Raw genomic sequence first — 17,710 nt, forward strand, 5'->3', positions numbered from 1 at the left:
TGAGATTCATTCACAACTTAAAGATGAGCCCAGTGCCAGGTTGCAGGTAGCTAGGAATTGGTCCTAGTGCCTCTGGGAGCTGAGCAGGATCTGCAGGCTGTCTGAAGCAGTAGCAGTGCTGGACCTGGGAAGTCCCTGCTGCTGAACCACAGCCAGCCAGAGAACCAGAGGTGTACAGCTGCCATGCTAGCTCATAGCCCTGTGGCTTATTTTTAGAGTTGTGACTCAAAGGCCTAGACCAGGACTGAGGCCTTGAGGAGGTACTAGCTCTTGGAAGCAGCCTGGGTCTGGCTGTTTTGACACCACAATCACATCCCTATCAGACCATATTTGCAGTGACACAATTTCCAGTAGGATACCTCATCTCTTAAGGCCTCCAGATTCTGTAATTTCTCTAAGACCTGTGAAACAATTTGACAATCAGATTTGTGTTCACAAAAGTTTATTCTGACTACTGCAGCAGTATAGGAAAGGTGATTTGCATTAGAGGAACATTTCTGGTTCAAGATGGTAAACCAAGTACAGATGTGTACCTTATTTTCAATTAAGACTATATTAATATCAACACATTGAGTAAAATGATACAATATAAATAGAATTGGGCAGAGAGGAATCTGTGAGATATTTTTCAGCAAACTTCTAGACTGATTAGAACAGATGGAAGAAGTATGGTGATCCAAGAAAAAGCAGAGGGTGCTACCAACTGGACCAGGACAGGGGGTGCTATTATGCAGGAGCAACTTGCCTAGAACTGTGGAATGCTTCATATCGTTAGGCAGCAGGTAACACAGAGGGGAAGAGTGAGGAGGCAGCTTGAAAGCTGGAAAACTAACCTAAGGTCTGTCTGCACAACAGGCCGTTAACAATCCTGTTTCTCCCTGATGCAGTTAGAGTGACATAATTAGGCAACACAACTATTAGGAAAAGCCAACAAGTAAAGAAAGGTTCTTCCCTGCAGGTACCTGCAAGAATATTTGCATCTCTGAACAAAGCCCCCTGGAATTCAGAGATCTCAAGGATAAAGATCACTACTGTAAGGCAAACCTTACCAGATGACAAATACTGGCCACACAGAGTTCTAGAGTTCCTCTGTCTCCTTCTAGTGAGAGACAACCAAGAATCCTAGGGTATTTTAATAAAGTTTACTACATGACAGAGACCAAGAATAACAATCAGGGTAAATTAAGAAAATATGAGAAAGGAACTAAGACAAGAGATAATTTTGACGTTCTTTTATCTGAGAAAAAGGGAGATCTAGTGAAAGAACAGGGAGGATGACATCAAATAAATCATCTAAGAAGTAAAAAGAGAAAGCTAAAGGAAAGACACTAGTCTTTAAATCAAAAGGGCCTATGAGCTGCCCAGCATGACACTGGGTTAAAAAAAAGACCCACATCTAGAGAAGTCATTATAAAATTTAACACAAAGGACAATACTAAGGTTCCAGATAGGAAAAAACATGTCATCTATAATGAAAAACAGTAAGATTGGCATCAGACTTAGCACCACTAAATGTTATATCAAGGGTCAGCAATTAAGCTAAGAATGGTATTTATATTTTAAAGGGGTTATTAAATTAAAATAGAGGGAGAAGAAAATGTGGCAGAGACTTTTACTACCTGGCGCTTTATGTATACTTTCCTAGAAAGCTCCCTAAAGAATTCTAGCAAACAAAGGCATGGAAAACACGGCATCCAGGAAACTGATTCTAACCCAGGAGAGCAATGAAGAGAAATCCCACAATTGTAACTTTGCTAAAGATCTCAAAAACAACATAGTCAGATTTTAGCAGGAGGTAGGAGGTTGTAGAACAGTCTCTAGAAAAAAAGATTTCACAGACTGAATAAAAAAGATAGTATGTTTTGATGGTTGGAAATAACTTTACAATAGAAGCAAACAAAAAAGGCATTAAGAAACTCCAGGAAAAATGAAAAACCACAAAAATAACAGTGGTCCAATGAAAAAAAATTGTCTAAGTTAGATTAAAAATCAAGTGAGTTCAAGAATGGAACACATTCCAAATACAGAATATGAATGAGAGAGAGTATGTTTAAGTGTGAACTGGAAATTCTAGGGAGTAACATTGTCAACAAAACAGAAACAAAGTGTTGATGAAATTCAGGACAGAGTCAAGCAGCAATGGAACAGGGGAGCTGTAGTACACTGATACACATTGTTGGTAACACTCCAGTTTTGGGGTGAAGTGATAGGTTCACAGTTACTCATCCATTATGGGTCACATATTCTTTTGTACATATTAAGTGTGAAAAAAGGAAAAGATAATGGAAAAACAACTTAAAAATGGGAGAAGGGAAGGTCCAATGATGAAGCAAATTAAAATGTGAATGATTTTAAGAAAAGTTGGTTTTAGGAATCTAAAAAATGACAATTCATTTAATACTGGTCATAGTAATTAAAAAGGTATTCATGATATTCAGGGAGGTAATTTAAAAGGTATCTATGATATGACTATGCAGGGAAAGCATATACCACTTGGCCTATGCTTAAGAATTCTTATAAAATCCTAGTAGAATATTATTAGTTTTCAGCTTTTAAAGTCAACCAACATGTGAAAATAAAGGAACTTTTAATGGCAGGAATAAAACATTTTGTGAGAGAGGAAGTAAGGTTTATACTACTTGGCTCATCCATAAATGATACTTGCTTAATTGTAATAAGTATTATGCATTGGCTGTAATCAAGTATTATCTTAAGTATATTAAGAGGATGCAGAGGAAGGATGTGTGGTGGTTTAAGAGAGTAAATATTCCTATCAGGAGGTAAGAAGGCAAAAAAAACAAAGTAAAGAACAGCTTATACAGGCTTTTCTTAGTGATATATTAATCAAATAGGGGAAGGAGAGGGGGACGTGGGTATCACATTCATATGCACAATTTGGAAGGTACTTTCTATAACGATACAGATATAGTTAATAGTATTTGCCTTCAAGGAAGAGAAGTAGACTTACCGTATACTACTTTGTTTCATTTATTAACTATATACAGGTATTATCCAATTAAAATAACATTTTTCCCTAATAAAAAAGAGCTCCTATAAATAACATCTGAGGAAAAAATAATCAAAGAATAAACAGTTCACATGAAAAAAGTACTTAGTTTAAGTACTAGTAACTTATATTTATGAAAAAAACATCCAGCTCCACTCAAAGTAAAATGCATGGGGCACTAAGGTAGTATTTTTCATTAGACTGGCAAAGATTTTCAAAAGCTTGATAACACCATTTTTGTGACCACAATTATAATTACAAAGCTATTAGTTTGTTATCCAGTCGTTGGATTTACCACCTACAAATAAATTCACCTATTTGTGAAATGACTCTTGAAGGTCCTTCATTTCAGCATTGTTAGTATGAGCAAAAATTGGAAACAACCTAGCTCTATGTGGAGAGGGTAACTATAAGTCTGAGGGACAGTGAGAAGATGGAGACTTCTGTGTATCTTATTAAAAATTTTTTTGAACTGTGTTAATGCTTGGCCAGAGAACAGTCTGCGAGGGAAGCCTCTAAACCACAGCATTCTGCCTCAAAGCCTCTGCAGTGGATTCAGTACTTAAGACTAAGCCGCGTGTTCCAACTGCCAGGGAGCAAGAACCACTCTGCTACTGTACTGCCTCCTAACTGAACTCCTTGCTTCTTGTCCCACTAATATATTCTCTGCACAGGAGCCAGAAATTCTTTTAAAATGTAAGGCAGATTGTCACTCTTCTGTTCAAAGTCCTATCATTGCTTCCATCTCAGAATAAATGGCAATCATTAGTAGACTCCTCTGCTCCCTCCCTGCCCAGCATCCACTTACTCTCTAACCTCATATTCTACTACTCTCTCCTCCCTCACTCCACTCCCAGACATACTAGGTTCATTCCTGCCTCGGTCTTTGCAGCTACAATTTCTTCTGCTTGATTTTGACTCATTTCTCAAATGTCAGCTTCCCTAACCTATTTTAAATTGGAAGCAGCATTTCCCTTCCAGCTCATATACCCTTTCTTGTCCCCATTCTTGGCTTTTCTCTCTTTAGCATTTAAGCATCTTCTTAACATTTCTGCATTTTACTCATTTATTTTGTCTCCTCCTAGTAGAATACAAGCTCAAATAACGTCTGGGTTTGTTTTGTTCACCACTGCTTACCCTACAATTGGACTTTTACCTCTTCCACGGTTAGGACTCAATTATTTGTTGAATAGTTTCCCCTTTTCCATAGAAAAAACTGAAAACATAAGACTAGAGATAGGAAGGGACAAGATTGCTAGATTGCTGCCTTTCTGAGGGATTCAGAGTAAAACACACATCTCCTATCAAAGTAATCAAACTATTTTTTTTAATTAAAAAAGGGGATTAGATATATTTAGGAAGTAGAACTGACAGAACTTGGTAACAGGTGTTACGCTGGTGCAGAATTGAAGGAAATGGAGTATCAAAGATGGCTTCCAGGGTTCTGGCACACTCAGATTAGTAGCAGGTGATGCTGTTATATACTGGGATCAAGAACACTGGAAGAGAAGTAAAAGGGAGATCATCACTTCAGTTTGGGGAACATTAAATTTAAGAAGCTACAGTAAGACCTTCAAGTACAGGTATCAAGAAGTCGGATCCAGACTCAGAAGAGTTCTGTGCTAGACATGTGAATTTAAGAACTCCATATAGTTAAGGCCATAGGGGTTGATGTCAGAGTATGCAGCTTAAAAAAGAAAAAAGCTAAAGTGGAACTTTGAGGAGCACTATTATTTCAAGATGGGATGGTGGAGGAATCAAGTAAGCGGACTGAAGAGCAGCAGCTCTAGAGAGGGCAGCAAGAAACCCAGAGTGATATGGCAGTCAGGAAGGTAAGTGTGTTTTAAGGTAAGAGTATTTTAAGAAGAGGTCAATTATACAGAATGCTTCTGGAAAGCAAGGGAGGAAAACTGGAAAGGCTCATTGGAGATCACTTGTGATCTTACCAAAAACTGAGAGTAGATCAAGTGGGTTATGAAGTCAAAGGGAGATTAAGCATCTTGACAGTTAAGAGCTAAGTAGGGGCTGGTAGGATGTTGGATCCAAGCATAATTTTCTGAAAAAAGGAGTTTACAACATGATTAATATGCTAATTACAATTATATATTAGTATATATGATTAACATATTACTGTTATACAATATGCCAGCCTAATACTTACATGTAAATATAAAGGATCCCTTATCAAGGAAGAAGTTAAAGACGTAGGCAGTCAAAGAGAGAAATCAGTATAAGTCTGGGAATGGAGGAAGTTAGGGAGCTAGAGCACAGGCAGTTTCTTGAACGGGTGAAGTTTTTCTGTTTTTGATACGGCCAGCAAGAAAAGGCTGGATGCAGATGAAGCTGGTTTAGAGTGCGGCAAGTGTTTGAGGCATTCGATCCATGTCGAATTTTCTTTGAAAGAGATGGCAAAGACATTTGGTGACTGCATAGAGGTGATTATAAAAATGTACTAAGTTTTACTGGCAATGTTGAGGACCCAGTAGAAAGCAGTATTTATATTTACAGTGGTGCTAACTTACTCTAATGTCATTCTCTTCTGCAGCACTCAATGCTCTTGGTATTGATACTGTGGATGGGTGGATACTCTCAGGGTTGACATTTCTCTAGGTAAGAGCACAAGCTCGTAAGAGCAAGAGAGTTGAAGATATTTGCAAGATAAATGATGGATCAAGGAGTCTAGGCTGGAGATGGTGGTGGGAATGCATAAGGAGAGAACTAATGAATCCAAAGTGGAAAAATCCCTGACCTGGAGGCCTGCACCAGGCTAACAGCAGTTACCGAGTGGTTAGATCACTGTATTGTGTTGTTAGTTATTTCTTGAGCAAGGCAGTTGGAAGATCCTAGTGTGGGGCGCCTAAATCCATGATTTAGAGGTGATGGTTGAGATTGATGGACAAGGTCCAGGTGTGCGCACAGCTTTGTATAGGAGGGGCTGAGAGAAGGTCATAGGACAAGTAGACTAGGGGTATAGGAAAGCTCCAGAAGAGTTAACATAGCAGACTTGAATTCTATCCTTTATAAGGCCTGCTTTGAAGTTTGGCCCTTGGCTGGCATCTAGCAACTCTTGATTTCGGGAGGGTTTCTACCGTTCCCAGATATGATAAGACTGGCTCACTGTCCTTAAACTGTTTGTATAAACAATGTGGTTTACCTGTGCTTTACTTCTGGGAGTCTGGGATTTTGGTATGTGCCAAGCAGAGGATGCCTACATAATTAACCCCCAATCAAAACCCTGGGAACTGAGTTTCTAATGAGCTTTCCTGGTAGACAACATTCCATAGATGTTGCAACAACTTGTTGCTGGGGAGAATGAACTACATCTTGTTATTCCACTTTAAAAGACCCCTCTGAAAGTTTGAGCCTGCTTTCCTCTAGACTTTGTCAAGTGTCTTTTCCTTTTGTTAATTTTGCTTTGTATCCTCTTACTGTAAGAATCACAGATGTGAGTATGAGTATCTTGGGGACTCCCAACACAGATGGGCAAACCACACAGAAGCTGAAGTCACTTGGAAGGAAAGAAGTTTAGAAGAAGGCAGGTATCAGATTTTTCAAGACGACAGGCAGTAATCAGGTCATGAGATGATCTTACTTGAAAGAGGATCACATGAGCCTCAACAGAGTAAGCAGGGATTTTACTGGAAGGGGAGGAACAAGGATACGAAGCTCACTTCTGGAACATAGGTTTGCAGGGCAAGAAATACTCCTGTGCCATCATCTCTAGGAAGGGTGGTAGGGGAGCAGTGTTTTTAGGGGACAAAGGCAAGGCACACAGACAAGAATTAACCCCGCACCTGCTCTTATAGATACATCTAGATATACATGAGGGTTTTCTGGTACTTTAGGGTCAGTAACAGATGACTTGCAGTGGTGCACTAGTGTGGGAGCAGCACCACAGTTGGGCACTACTACCTTTCACAACACTGTAAGTCCTCAATGTGTTAAGTCAGTATTCCTCTCATCTACTGTAGCTCTGGCTTTTCCTTGGGAGGAAAAAACAGTGCCAGCATTAAAAGGCAAAAGTAGAATATGGCATCCATCAGCAGAATGGATAAATTGTGGTCTGTTAACGTACGGATTATGCTGCAATGAAAACAGTATGGATGAATCCCACACACACAGTGTTAAAAGCAAAGACACTAAACATGAAATTATATACTGTATAAATTGCATTTATATAAAGAACAAAAACAAAAGCTACCTATGCTGTTAGAAGTCAAGATAGTAGTTACCTTTGAGGGGGCAGTGGGCTATTGGAAGGGAGGTGTAGGGAGACTTCTGGGGGTACTGTTAATGTTGATTCTGATCTGGATGTTGGTTACAGAGGTAATTATGATATGTGCACTTTTCTGTGTGCGTATTATGCTTCAAAACAAAACAATGCTACTGAAGATAAAAAGTGGAAAAAGAAAGTTTCACAATACTTAATACGAGTCCATTTTTGCTGAGCAGCACATGCCTGTACAGAACAATACCAGGCAGAATATACCCAAACAGTGTTAACAATAGCTCTGGGTGACAGGACTATAGATTTTTCTTTCTTCCTTTTTAAAAACTATCTTCCATACTACCCATATCCTTATTACAATGTACCACTTTCACAAAACCAAACCAAACCAAACTTAATTCCAGTATAACTGTAACCTACAAGGCTCCACATACCCACTTTGCGACCAAGTAATGCTATAAAACACTGGGGAATGGAGCAAGGGATAACCCTCACCCATATAACCTATGAAGAAAAGATTCGCAAAAAAAATTCAGCACAAGCAAAATCCTGAATTGCAATATTGGGATTTGCATTCTCAACAATTCTGTGTGAGGCTAGCATCCGAGGATTATCAGGATTAGGCGACTACCAGGATTCCACCGGCACACTTCAGACACCTGGTAAACATGTTCCTGTCCTCTCTACTGGGACGACTATATACGATCCACTGGAATCATTAGTCTCCCCTGGTCCCAGGCTTCTCACATTCCCTCAAGACTGGCCTTTTTTACTCTCTCCTTCCATTCCCACACTGCTCTTCAAGTCTGGAGGCAAAAGAAAGGCTTTCAGGCCATGAGCTACTAGCTGGCTATTCTCATGTGTTCTGTCTACCTAAACTGAGCCACCCTAAGAAAGCTGCGTTATTGAACTGAAATACACTCTGGCCTCAAAGAGCTGCTTTCTTTCTTTATAAACCACAACACAACATCAGTGCACTTAAAAGCATTTCCTTAAATAAACATTCATTATGAACTGAAATCAGATTCAGGCCTATTTGGATATATTTATGAGCTAAACCTACCTGAAAACAAGTTTATCAGTTGGCCAAGTTTGTTAACTATGAACTGAACTTAAATTTAAAGGACACCCATACCACTGGCTCAAAGCTCTGTACCATCACAGAGAACAGAAACATTAGGTTCATAGTCTCACCACATGCTCTTGGAGCCAGATTTATAAATGTCTCAAAACCACAAGCTTGCTTTTACTAACACTGGCTATGGAAAACAGGGTAAGAACCTTCACACTGTTCCTCCTCAGGAGGCCAGGGTTACTCCCAAGAGCAGTGCCTGGGATCTGCATCTCCAGCTTCCCAGTGTATTCACTGGTTGGATGACTGGCTGACACTGGCCTCCAAACCTCTGCTACCCAAAGCTACATGCACCCTTACTTCCCTTACTTGATCAACTCCTACTCAGGGGATACCTCTTCCCAGTTGTTTCAGTGTCCCCTTCATCCTGGGAGACGCTAAGGTAGGGTGCTCTGGGCAAACCCCCATTTAGCATCCTCAGATTCATAGACTAGTAGTGCTACTTTACTTCTCAAAATGTTTTCCAACTTGATTTGTACTAATGCTTATAATCTTTAAAAACACAGTCAAATTGGTAAACAAATCAGTGACATCTGAGCTCCTGTAACAGATTACTCACCTTGATGACTTTGTATGGTGGCACTCTCCCCACCACCACAGTTTACACCAGCTTATAGTCTCTTAATAGAGTAGGGGGATCTTATAACACCAAATCCAGATAACATGATTAGATGTAAGCTGTTAATACAGGGCCTTGCAGAAGAAGCTTCTTTTTCAGGCAGATAACCCAGAGCGACAGGGACACTACCATGTAAAATTGAGACAGAAACAACACCCATCCATTTCCTGTATACTAGGAATAAAAAACTAATATTCAGTTCTCAAAGCAGCCAAACTCTGGAGAAAACATGAGTTTCAATCTCCTTGTTTTTCTCTAGATTCTGTCTGCAGAAATGCTCCCCTTCCACTTAGTCCTTTCCCTCTCATGATTCAGTCACAATCTGGATATAATATATTTGGAAGGATGGGGAAATCCTACAATCCTACTGTAGAAACTTGACCATGGGTCTTAAAGATGGGGGCTAGTTTAGATGCGGCAGCTTTGATGTTTGAAAACTTTTTAAACTTGGCTGGTCAGAACTACCCCTGAAACTTGAACAGAACTTCAGAATCAAACTCTCTAGGGGTGGGGCATGGGAATTTATACTTAGAAAATGCTCTTTAGTGGATTTTGATAAGAGATTTGTCAACCACAGAGAGAGAACAGGACAAGTGGTGATGCCTATATGACAACGTTTTTCCGAGATGTTGACCATGCTACTGAAAGTAAGGTCCCTTGATACCCTGACTTCCAAATTCCATGTAAAGAAGATTTCTTTGATGTTTGTAAAAATTTCGGGAGGGGAGTATTAATTCCCCACTCACTGTCTTTCCATGTAGAGGGACTTCAGTCAGTGTTTCTCAAAGCAGAAGGGCCACTGTTGCTCTCTGGACTGGATAATTGATTATATAGCAATGTCCGCCATAGTGCAGGATATCTGTCATCTTTGGCACTTACTCTTAAATGGAAGTAGTGGGCCCTATTCACTGTGACAACCAAAACACACCCCCTTCACATTCCTAAATGCTCCTCGGATGTCAGTTCAGCCTCTGATTAAGAGGCATTGAGCTGGATTAAGATTCCTCACCTCTCTCCTTACCCTTCACAATTTTCTTTTGAAGACAGAAACGGTCTATGTAATAGATGAGTTTCAGAGCGAGCGCTTCCTCTATCCTCTTTTGCACCTGCCCACCAACAGGGCATGCAATGTAGACTGAGGTTTCCAGTTTGGCCTGTGCCAGGTTGGCTTCATCTCAAGTCATAGATTTTGACTCAGGAGTGGTCTCCACTCTAGAGGAGACCTTCTAGCTTTACCCGAACACCTACAGCAATAAATACATTTTAGGAAAAAAGCTAGAAACTAATTTAATGATGTCAGGGACTATAAACATGACAATAATTCCACCTTTATATTTAAAAGATGTCTTTCAATATGTTTCTATTTTAAGAGACTACTATTGTTTAAAGAGAAAGAACTTTGACGAGCATTTTTTATTTAACAGTTTTATTCTATCTTATAATAAAAACCTTGCTTTAATAATGTAAGGTGCACTGCAGGTATGCCACGCTTCCAATTACTGGGGCACCAAATGTCTTAGTCAATGACCCAGAGGGTTTGGAAAACGTATGAATTCATACTTTCAGAGCATGTAGTCCTGGTATTTACAGTTTTTCTTCTCAAAATTGGCTTGGGACATCTCAGTCTACATAGTTATGCCATAGTACTTGCTCTGATGTTCAGAATGCCTCAAAAATATTTTCAATATCATGATTTGTGATTCCTCCAAAAAGATTTGTTAACATGCAAGCAAACAGTATTAAACAATATTATCTAAACTATGGCTGCCAAGTACTAGACCTTAATAATGAAACCATATTACAAAACGATTCTTTGTAGAGCTATATAAAAGATACAAAATTAAAAATATCAACCATCTTTAAATATTCTAATTCTCCTACAGTGTAGTATTCCGCATCTCCTTTACTACTAAATATTTTGAGGAAGTTAAAAAAATCAAAATAGATAAAAATATTTAAATCTTTGGCTCTCTTTATTACAATGGCCTTCATAAAAACACAATGGCCAGTTTTTTCTCCCTATAGCTTAAAATATCAAAAAGATTTACTTGTTATTTGTAACTAGCAATGAACCCACAGTGAGTCATTTGTGGGTCACAGGCCCAAGGATCAGTGTTACGGTATCTTACAGGTTGTCAAAATAATTCTAACATTCTGAATCCTCTTGAAATATAATGGAGTGAGTCAAGGTATCACGACAAAATTCTAGGCATATTAGGAAGAACAGATTAATTGTTGCCTAGCTTTACTGTCTTAAAAAAGGGAGGGTACTTATTTGAAAATACAACTACATACATTCTTATCTATGATTATTTACATTTGTATCCTGAAAATATCTATTATTTGGACAAATCCTGTGATATGCCATTTGCTATAAAATTAAGTTCTCACAATGAGTATGAGTAATTTATCCTCTTTAGATACTGGAAGAATGTATCAAATCTTCATTTATGTTCCAAATACTAAAAAAAAGCAACCCCAAATCAAAATTCTTTAGTCTGGAAAGCTATGAAAAAAGGACCCATCCATAATAGCTTTGCTCCTCAGAACATTAACTTCTCCAAGGACACGGTATGTTTGCAGACTTTAAAATGTTTATTCTTTAAAAAATTAGTTGCTTTTTATACAGCTATACAAAGTTCTTAATGTTTCTTTGGCAATGGAATATAATGGAATTTTACAACTATATAAAAAAGTTACCTTTGCCTAAGAAACAGTATTTACTGTGTGTACATAGTTGACTTGACAAAATTATCTACCATCCAGCACCCTAATTAATTGACGAAATAAGCTACCTCAAAGGGATATTACAGGATTTCCAAAAAGAAACATACACACACACACACACACACACACACACAGACACACACACACACACAACCTTCTGTGGCTCAAAACACAGTATCACGGCCCTATTTGCAACTTACAATAATTGCCAAATACAATTTAGTGATAAGAAAAATCCTTTCAGTGATGAAAAAATACTTATTAAGTCCCACTGAAGTACTGCTTTAGTTTAACTATACATAAGAAATTACTTAACCTTCTGCTATTCCAAATATATTTAATGCTCATTTTCACAGATGAGCATTTCCCCAAAAAAGTAACTGCATTTTATCTTTGAAATTAAGCAGAAAAACAAACGAACAAAAACCCAGTGCTGGTGACAAATATACAGCGAATTCACTTCTTCATTCTTTGCAAAGACTGAAACAAATTCTCAGGACCATGAAGAGCTAGAAATTCACCTATTTTCAAAGACTTGTTTGGAGACTATGCAGCAACTTTGTTGTCTTTCTAAAAAGGAAAAAAAAATAAGGTTATGTTTCAAGTATTGGTTTATCTTTCTAATTTGCTTCAGTGTATTTTCAACTGCCTTTGAATATATCCTCCTTTTACGTTCATGTACAAATCTATGTCACTGATTTTCAGGAAACATCTTTTTGTAACTTCCACATCCAGCAGTAACTTGTAAACTGCATTTTCCAGTTAGCAGAGGTTAAAGCAGTGGTGTTGTGGGGCTGGTTCCAGAAAGAAGGCTCCCCATAAGATACAACTGCACCCCACTATCTTTGGTTGACATACTAACAATATTTAAAAACAATGATACTTTGTTTTTAAAACTTAAACCTTCAGCATAGTACTCAAACTCATCAACAATTGAAAACATACTTTGGAAGAAGATTAATAAAATCCCTAAGTCTCTGATGTCTTTACTAAGCAATAAAATTTCCAGACAGTAAAATAACATTCCTCTTCAAAGTTTCATGTCAGAAGATTTAGAAATTCATTTCAAAAGGGTAACTTTTAAATTTGAAGTGAGTTCTGAAAACCAGAGTTGACTGGGAAATTTTAAAAAAGTAATGAGGAAAAAGCAATAAAAATCTCAAGAAGCCTCTAGCTTTCCACTGAGACTAATTCTAAACTGAAGGCCTGTATGTACATCAGAGCCAGCGGGCCTCTATTTTCCTCAGGACTAGCTGCTAACACATACCTGATTTTTACTGCTGATTCTCACTGTTATATATATACATTTCCTAAGTTAAAGACTTAACTTTACCTGTGTATATAATACCAAACCATTTGCATGATGTTATTAAACTGGAATACAAACTTATGGTATGGTTTAAGTTGGTACAGCACTAAGTAAGGTGAAGTTTATCCCACCACCCCTGACAAAAACCAACCTTCACATGCCCCATTTTTTTTTTTTTTTTACCTTTCAGAAAGCTGTATGATCAATCCAGACCTTTTAGGGTTCAAAGGCTGTCGTTTTCTGAAAGGTAAAAAAAAAAGAAAGCAAGAGAGAGAGGGAAAGAGAGAGGAGTGAGGAGAAGGGACAGAGAGGTAGAGGGAAAAGAAGGAGAAAAATGAAAGGGGGATGGGGGAGAGAGTGCCATGCTGAGTCATTTCGGATACCTCAATATCTCTGGACCTTTTCTGCAGAAATACAGACTCAGTGGAAGGCAATCTGCCTTACCCATCATGGTGGCTTAACCTCTTCAGCAGCAGCATATAAAAGAGGAGCTGACTACATACTTATTATCCCTGGCCTGATCTCCTCCCCAAAAAGATAGAAAAAAAGTACAATATACTCACAGGACCATGCTCACCACAATTTGGTTTTTAACATTACTCTTAAGGAAAATTGGGCCAGAAGTTAAAAAAAAATGAGTTTTGGTTTTATTAGTTTGTACCTATGTATTGGAGATAGGGTGGGGAAGAGGTTCTAGTTTGGCTGATATTTCTAAGGATTCTAAAACTCCATGATCCTATCTTTAACCATGTTTTCATTAAACAACCAGATTTGCTTATGCTTATCCCAAAACTGTAATTATTCATGCCAACAGAACACAAAGAACAAAGTCAACCCACCACACAAAGGCTGCTGCAAATGCCACTGACATTCAACTCTGAGAAGTATTACATATTGTTTCAGAAATGAGTTTAATCCCTGAAGGTAAATCTCCTTCACATAATAAGGATCACTATTTTTACCTTTAGAAGTGCTGGATGATATGATTTAGAAGGTGTAGGCTGTTGAGAAGGTCAGAGCTCTAATGGCAAATAGAAGGGTCATTCAACTTTGGAACAGACAATCAAAAACTAGCCACACTGATGGACCTTTGGCCTCATGAGTAGGCTGAAGTATTGCATTTCTAATCAACACGCTAAGTATGCCAAGCCTATTCTGGCTCAATGCTGAACAAGGTGATTTGGTGGAAATAAAAGTAGAATATATATTCACTAATGCCACAAGGCTCCTATCTAGCTCACAATGAAGAAAAGAACAAATGAAATAAGGAACATGAATGCATTTAAAATGTGTGCTTTTTATAACAGATCTCACAAGAGGTCAGAAAAGTAAGTAAATAGTGAAGGAAGGAAGAGAGGTTTCCAAGGATAGAGCAAACCTCGGGCAGGACTGTGAAGCATAAATGGAAGGGAGCTCTGACTTCTAGCTGTGCCTGTGTCCCCACTGGATAATAAATACCAAGAAGGCTGGGGCTATTTTTCTTATCACCAGAACAGTGCTTGGCATATATGATGAATTCAATTTACTTGGTCAATGAATGAGGTTAGAGTTGGAATCAAGTACAGTGGATGTAAGAAATGACAATGAGTGTCTGCTTGAATCAGGTTAGAGGGAAATGAGAAATGGGGCCAGATATATCAGTGGGCAGGTCAATGCCACATTAGAATCTTCTAACCAAGGGGCCATGCCTGAGGGTCCAGTGAATCTATCAACTCCTTGAAATATCCAAGCAGAGGCTAGACTATCTGTCAGGGATAAACCAGTGTGGACAGACATGCAGACAACCTCTATAATGCATTCTATTCTGTAATATGTGTGTTAGGGGTTTTAACTGAAGACTCAAAATGAACAGTAAGACACAGCTTAAAAGAAATGTTTACATTCATAAGCATGTGTACAATGCTCCCAGTGGTTATGGAAAGGTTATTGATAACTTTTCAGATAAAGGGAAATAATAGTTCAGTTTTACAGATAGTATGACAGCTTTTTTTTTCAAATATTTGAAAAATTATCATGAATAATATATATAGTCTGTATATTTTTATGGGTAGAGTTAAACCAATAGCTTGAAGATATAGGGAAAAAAGACTCAACTTGTATGGATATCTGTGAAATTCAAATACTCAGGACATCCCTGGGATGGGGTTCTTAGGAAGAGTAAGCTTCAAGTCCTGAATAAGGGATAAAACAGGGTTTATGGTTTGGCCAGGCAGTCAGACCTCTCAGATGTTTTCCAACTGAGACTTAAACGATCTTTAAAAGGTGTATTTGAGATAAAACTGTGCAACCCGCTTTTCACAAATGTGAAAACCAAGGGCCTGAAAGGTTTAACAACTCAACTAAGGTTACACTAGCAACAATTACTAAAATTCTCATTGGGATCCAGTCTAATTTAAATGTGTTTTTTCTCAAATCAAGCTGACTCAATGTGGTCTTAATAAGGTGTCACAGGATCTTCAAAGGCAGCTGATATACTGAAGTTAGGTAAACACACAGAGAAAATCTAAAGGCCAATGAGTGTGGTATTATGGTGGCTGGCAGGGACATCTAAAAGGAATGAATGTGGTGATGTAGAAATGGGTCATGATCATGGACATCTCCACCACCCAGGAGATGAAAATAGTAAACCATTAGCCAATGTGAATACTGGGAGGAGGCAAGCTGAGATGATGGGAAGCTGGGGAGATGATGAGGTCATTCTGAGGAAGGTTAAGTTTAAGTAGATCACAGGACCCAAAGCAGGTGAAGATAGAGAAACGCAGGTGAAAGCAAACAAGGTATAAGCTAAAAAGCTGATAACTGACAAGTTCACAAAGGGAAGGGATAAAGAGAGGAGAAGGGACACTGGGAGTGGGAGCAGTAAGGAGAGAAGAGAGAGAGCAAGAGAGTCCAAGAGCACAAACATGAATGCTTGCAAGAAGGAGCAAACTGAACATTCTAGGCAGAAGGAATGGGTAAAAGGTCCTGAGTTAGAAACAACCTCAGCACTAAACAAGGGCAAGAGGCTCACATATCTGCAGTAAAGAGAATGAAGAGGAATCCCACTGACAAAAAGGACTAGAGACAGTACTAGACTTCTGACCTAGAGAAGCAGGCACATCATGAAGTGCCTTACAGGCTGTGTTGAGGAACATGTGCTGTTCTTATAAATGAAAAAATACCAAGTATTAAAAAAAAAAAAAAGCACTACGAAAAAAGACTCCTAGTTGGACAGGTGGTCATCAAATACTACAGAGGAGTTAACGGCAAATATGTATGAAAAGGCTACCAGATTCTGTAAGGAAAAGGTCACTGGCAAAAGCAGTAATAGTGACAAGCCAAAAGCCATTCATTTTGTAGTTCCCTAAGACATAGTCTCTCAATTGGAATGGCAATTTTGCAGGTGAGATGTCCTGCAGTTACATCAGGCCACCACAGACCGATAGCCCAAGCTAGTGACTTAAGGCTAGTTTTCAGCAGTCTTGGCTGTGATGACATAATACAAAGGTGTCAAAACTAATAGACCAAACCATAGCCACTAACACTAATCCTTCAAGAGGGATCTCAAAAACAGCCAGTTTTAAATATTGGACAGTGAAATTCCTGCTAGCAGGTCTTTTTGTTTTCAGCTGCCCTTTGCAACTGCTAGCAGACCTCTTTACAAAGGGATTTTATTCCTTTCTATAATTAGATACCTTTCTCTCTAATATCCCTAAATATCAATGAACAAGGATAGTGGCTGCCTCTATTATAGACTCCTTTAAATTATACATATCACCATATTATATAAAGCTATTGGTTCTCTAGCAGCAGCTACCAAATGCCAATATATCCTAACATTTTCAATACCAATGTAAAATAAGAAAACCAGGGAAGGATTAAAGATGGCCATGTGAGAGGAGAGACAGAGGCCTCCTGCAAAAACCGCATATAATACAAAAATATAATTAACACAACTAATCCACAAAGAGAACAGGAAAGAACACTGCGCCAGACTGTACACAGCTGGAGAAAACAATAAACCTCACGGAACAGGGTAATGTATCAAAGCTGTGACCAGGCCCTTCCCCTACCCCAGCTCACGGGTGGGAGGAAGAAAAATGGAGCAGAGAGGGAGTAGAGGCATGGGACTGCTGAACACCTACCTCTGGAGATCTGCTCTGGGAGCACAAACCTACATTGCATAGTGCTCTGGTGATTAGGGGGTTGGAAAGATAAGAAAGGCGGAATACCTGGAAAGACTGAGATTCCAGGTGCTTGTGGAAAACAGGGATCCATATCTGGCTGCTCTGGGACAAAAGAAAGGCGGGCAGTCTGAGAGACTTTCTAACAGTGAGAGGGCTGCTAAAGGGGCAAGGATTGCACAGAACTTAACTGCTCAGGAGAAAGGACAGGTAGACAAAATTGTCCAGGTGCCCTATGCCTAGCAGGTTGGGTAATTTCACCATCTACAGGTGCTCCAGACCCCTGGCTGGCTATGCAGGTCCAAGGCCCCCTACGGTGATACACGGCCTACTCTGCCTTCCTCCTGGCCAGCCTGCACCTGGCTTGCAAACCAGGAAACCCTGCCCGGGCGTCAGGCCAGCCAGAGGGAAGCCCTGCCTACAGCAGCTACAAATGCAAAGCATAGAGGCTTACAACTCTGTGTTCAGTCCACTGGTTCTGACAGTGTAGACAGGCATGGCAGTTGGAAAGCAGGAAACAGCTCT

At 39.1% G+C, this 17,710-nt stretch overlaps 1 protein-coding gene across 4 annotated transcripts in view; it reads right to left on the minus strand.

Moving 5' to 3' along the window:
• Positions 1–11,562: 11,562 nt before the first annotated feature.
• LSM14A (LSM14A mRNA processing body assembly factor) overlaps positions 11,563–17,710 on the minus strand; it is a 51,575-nt gene continuing 45,427 nt past the window's right edge. For 2 of the 4 annotated variants that reach the window (XM_073226155.1, XM_073226157.1), the window contains 2 exons: positions 13,206–13,262; positions 11,563–12,283 (listed from right to left, as the gene is read on the minus strand). In XM_073226155.1, coding sequence (XP_073082256.1) covers positions 13,239–13,262 — 24 coding nt within the window. In that variant the 3' untranslated portion in view covers positions 11,563–12,283; positions 13,206–13,238. The remainder of the gene's footprint in view (positions 12,284–13,205; positions 13,263–17,710) is intronic. The other 2 variants (XM_037021485.2, XM_073226156.1) reach the window with 1 other exon arrangement.

The sequence above is a fragment of the Manis javanica genome, chromosome 17, assembly GCF_040802235.1.
Source record: "Manis javanica isolate MJ-LG chromosome 17, MJ_LKY, whole genome shotgun sequence".
Lineage (NCBI taxonomy): Eukaryota > Metazoa > Chordata > Mammalia > Pholidota > Manidae > Manis > Manis javanica.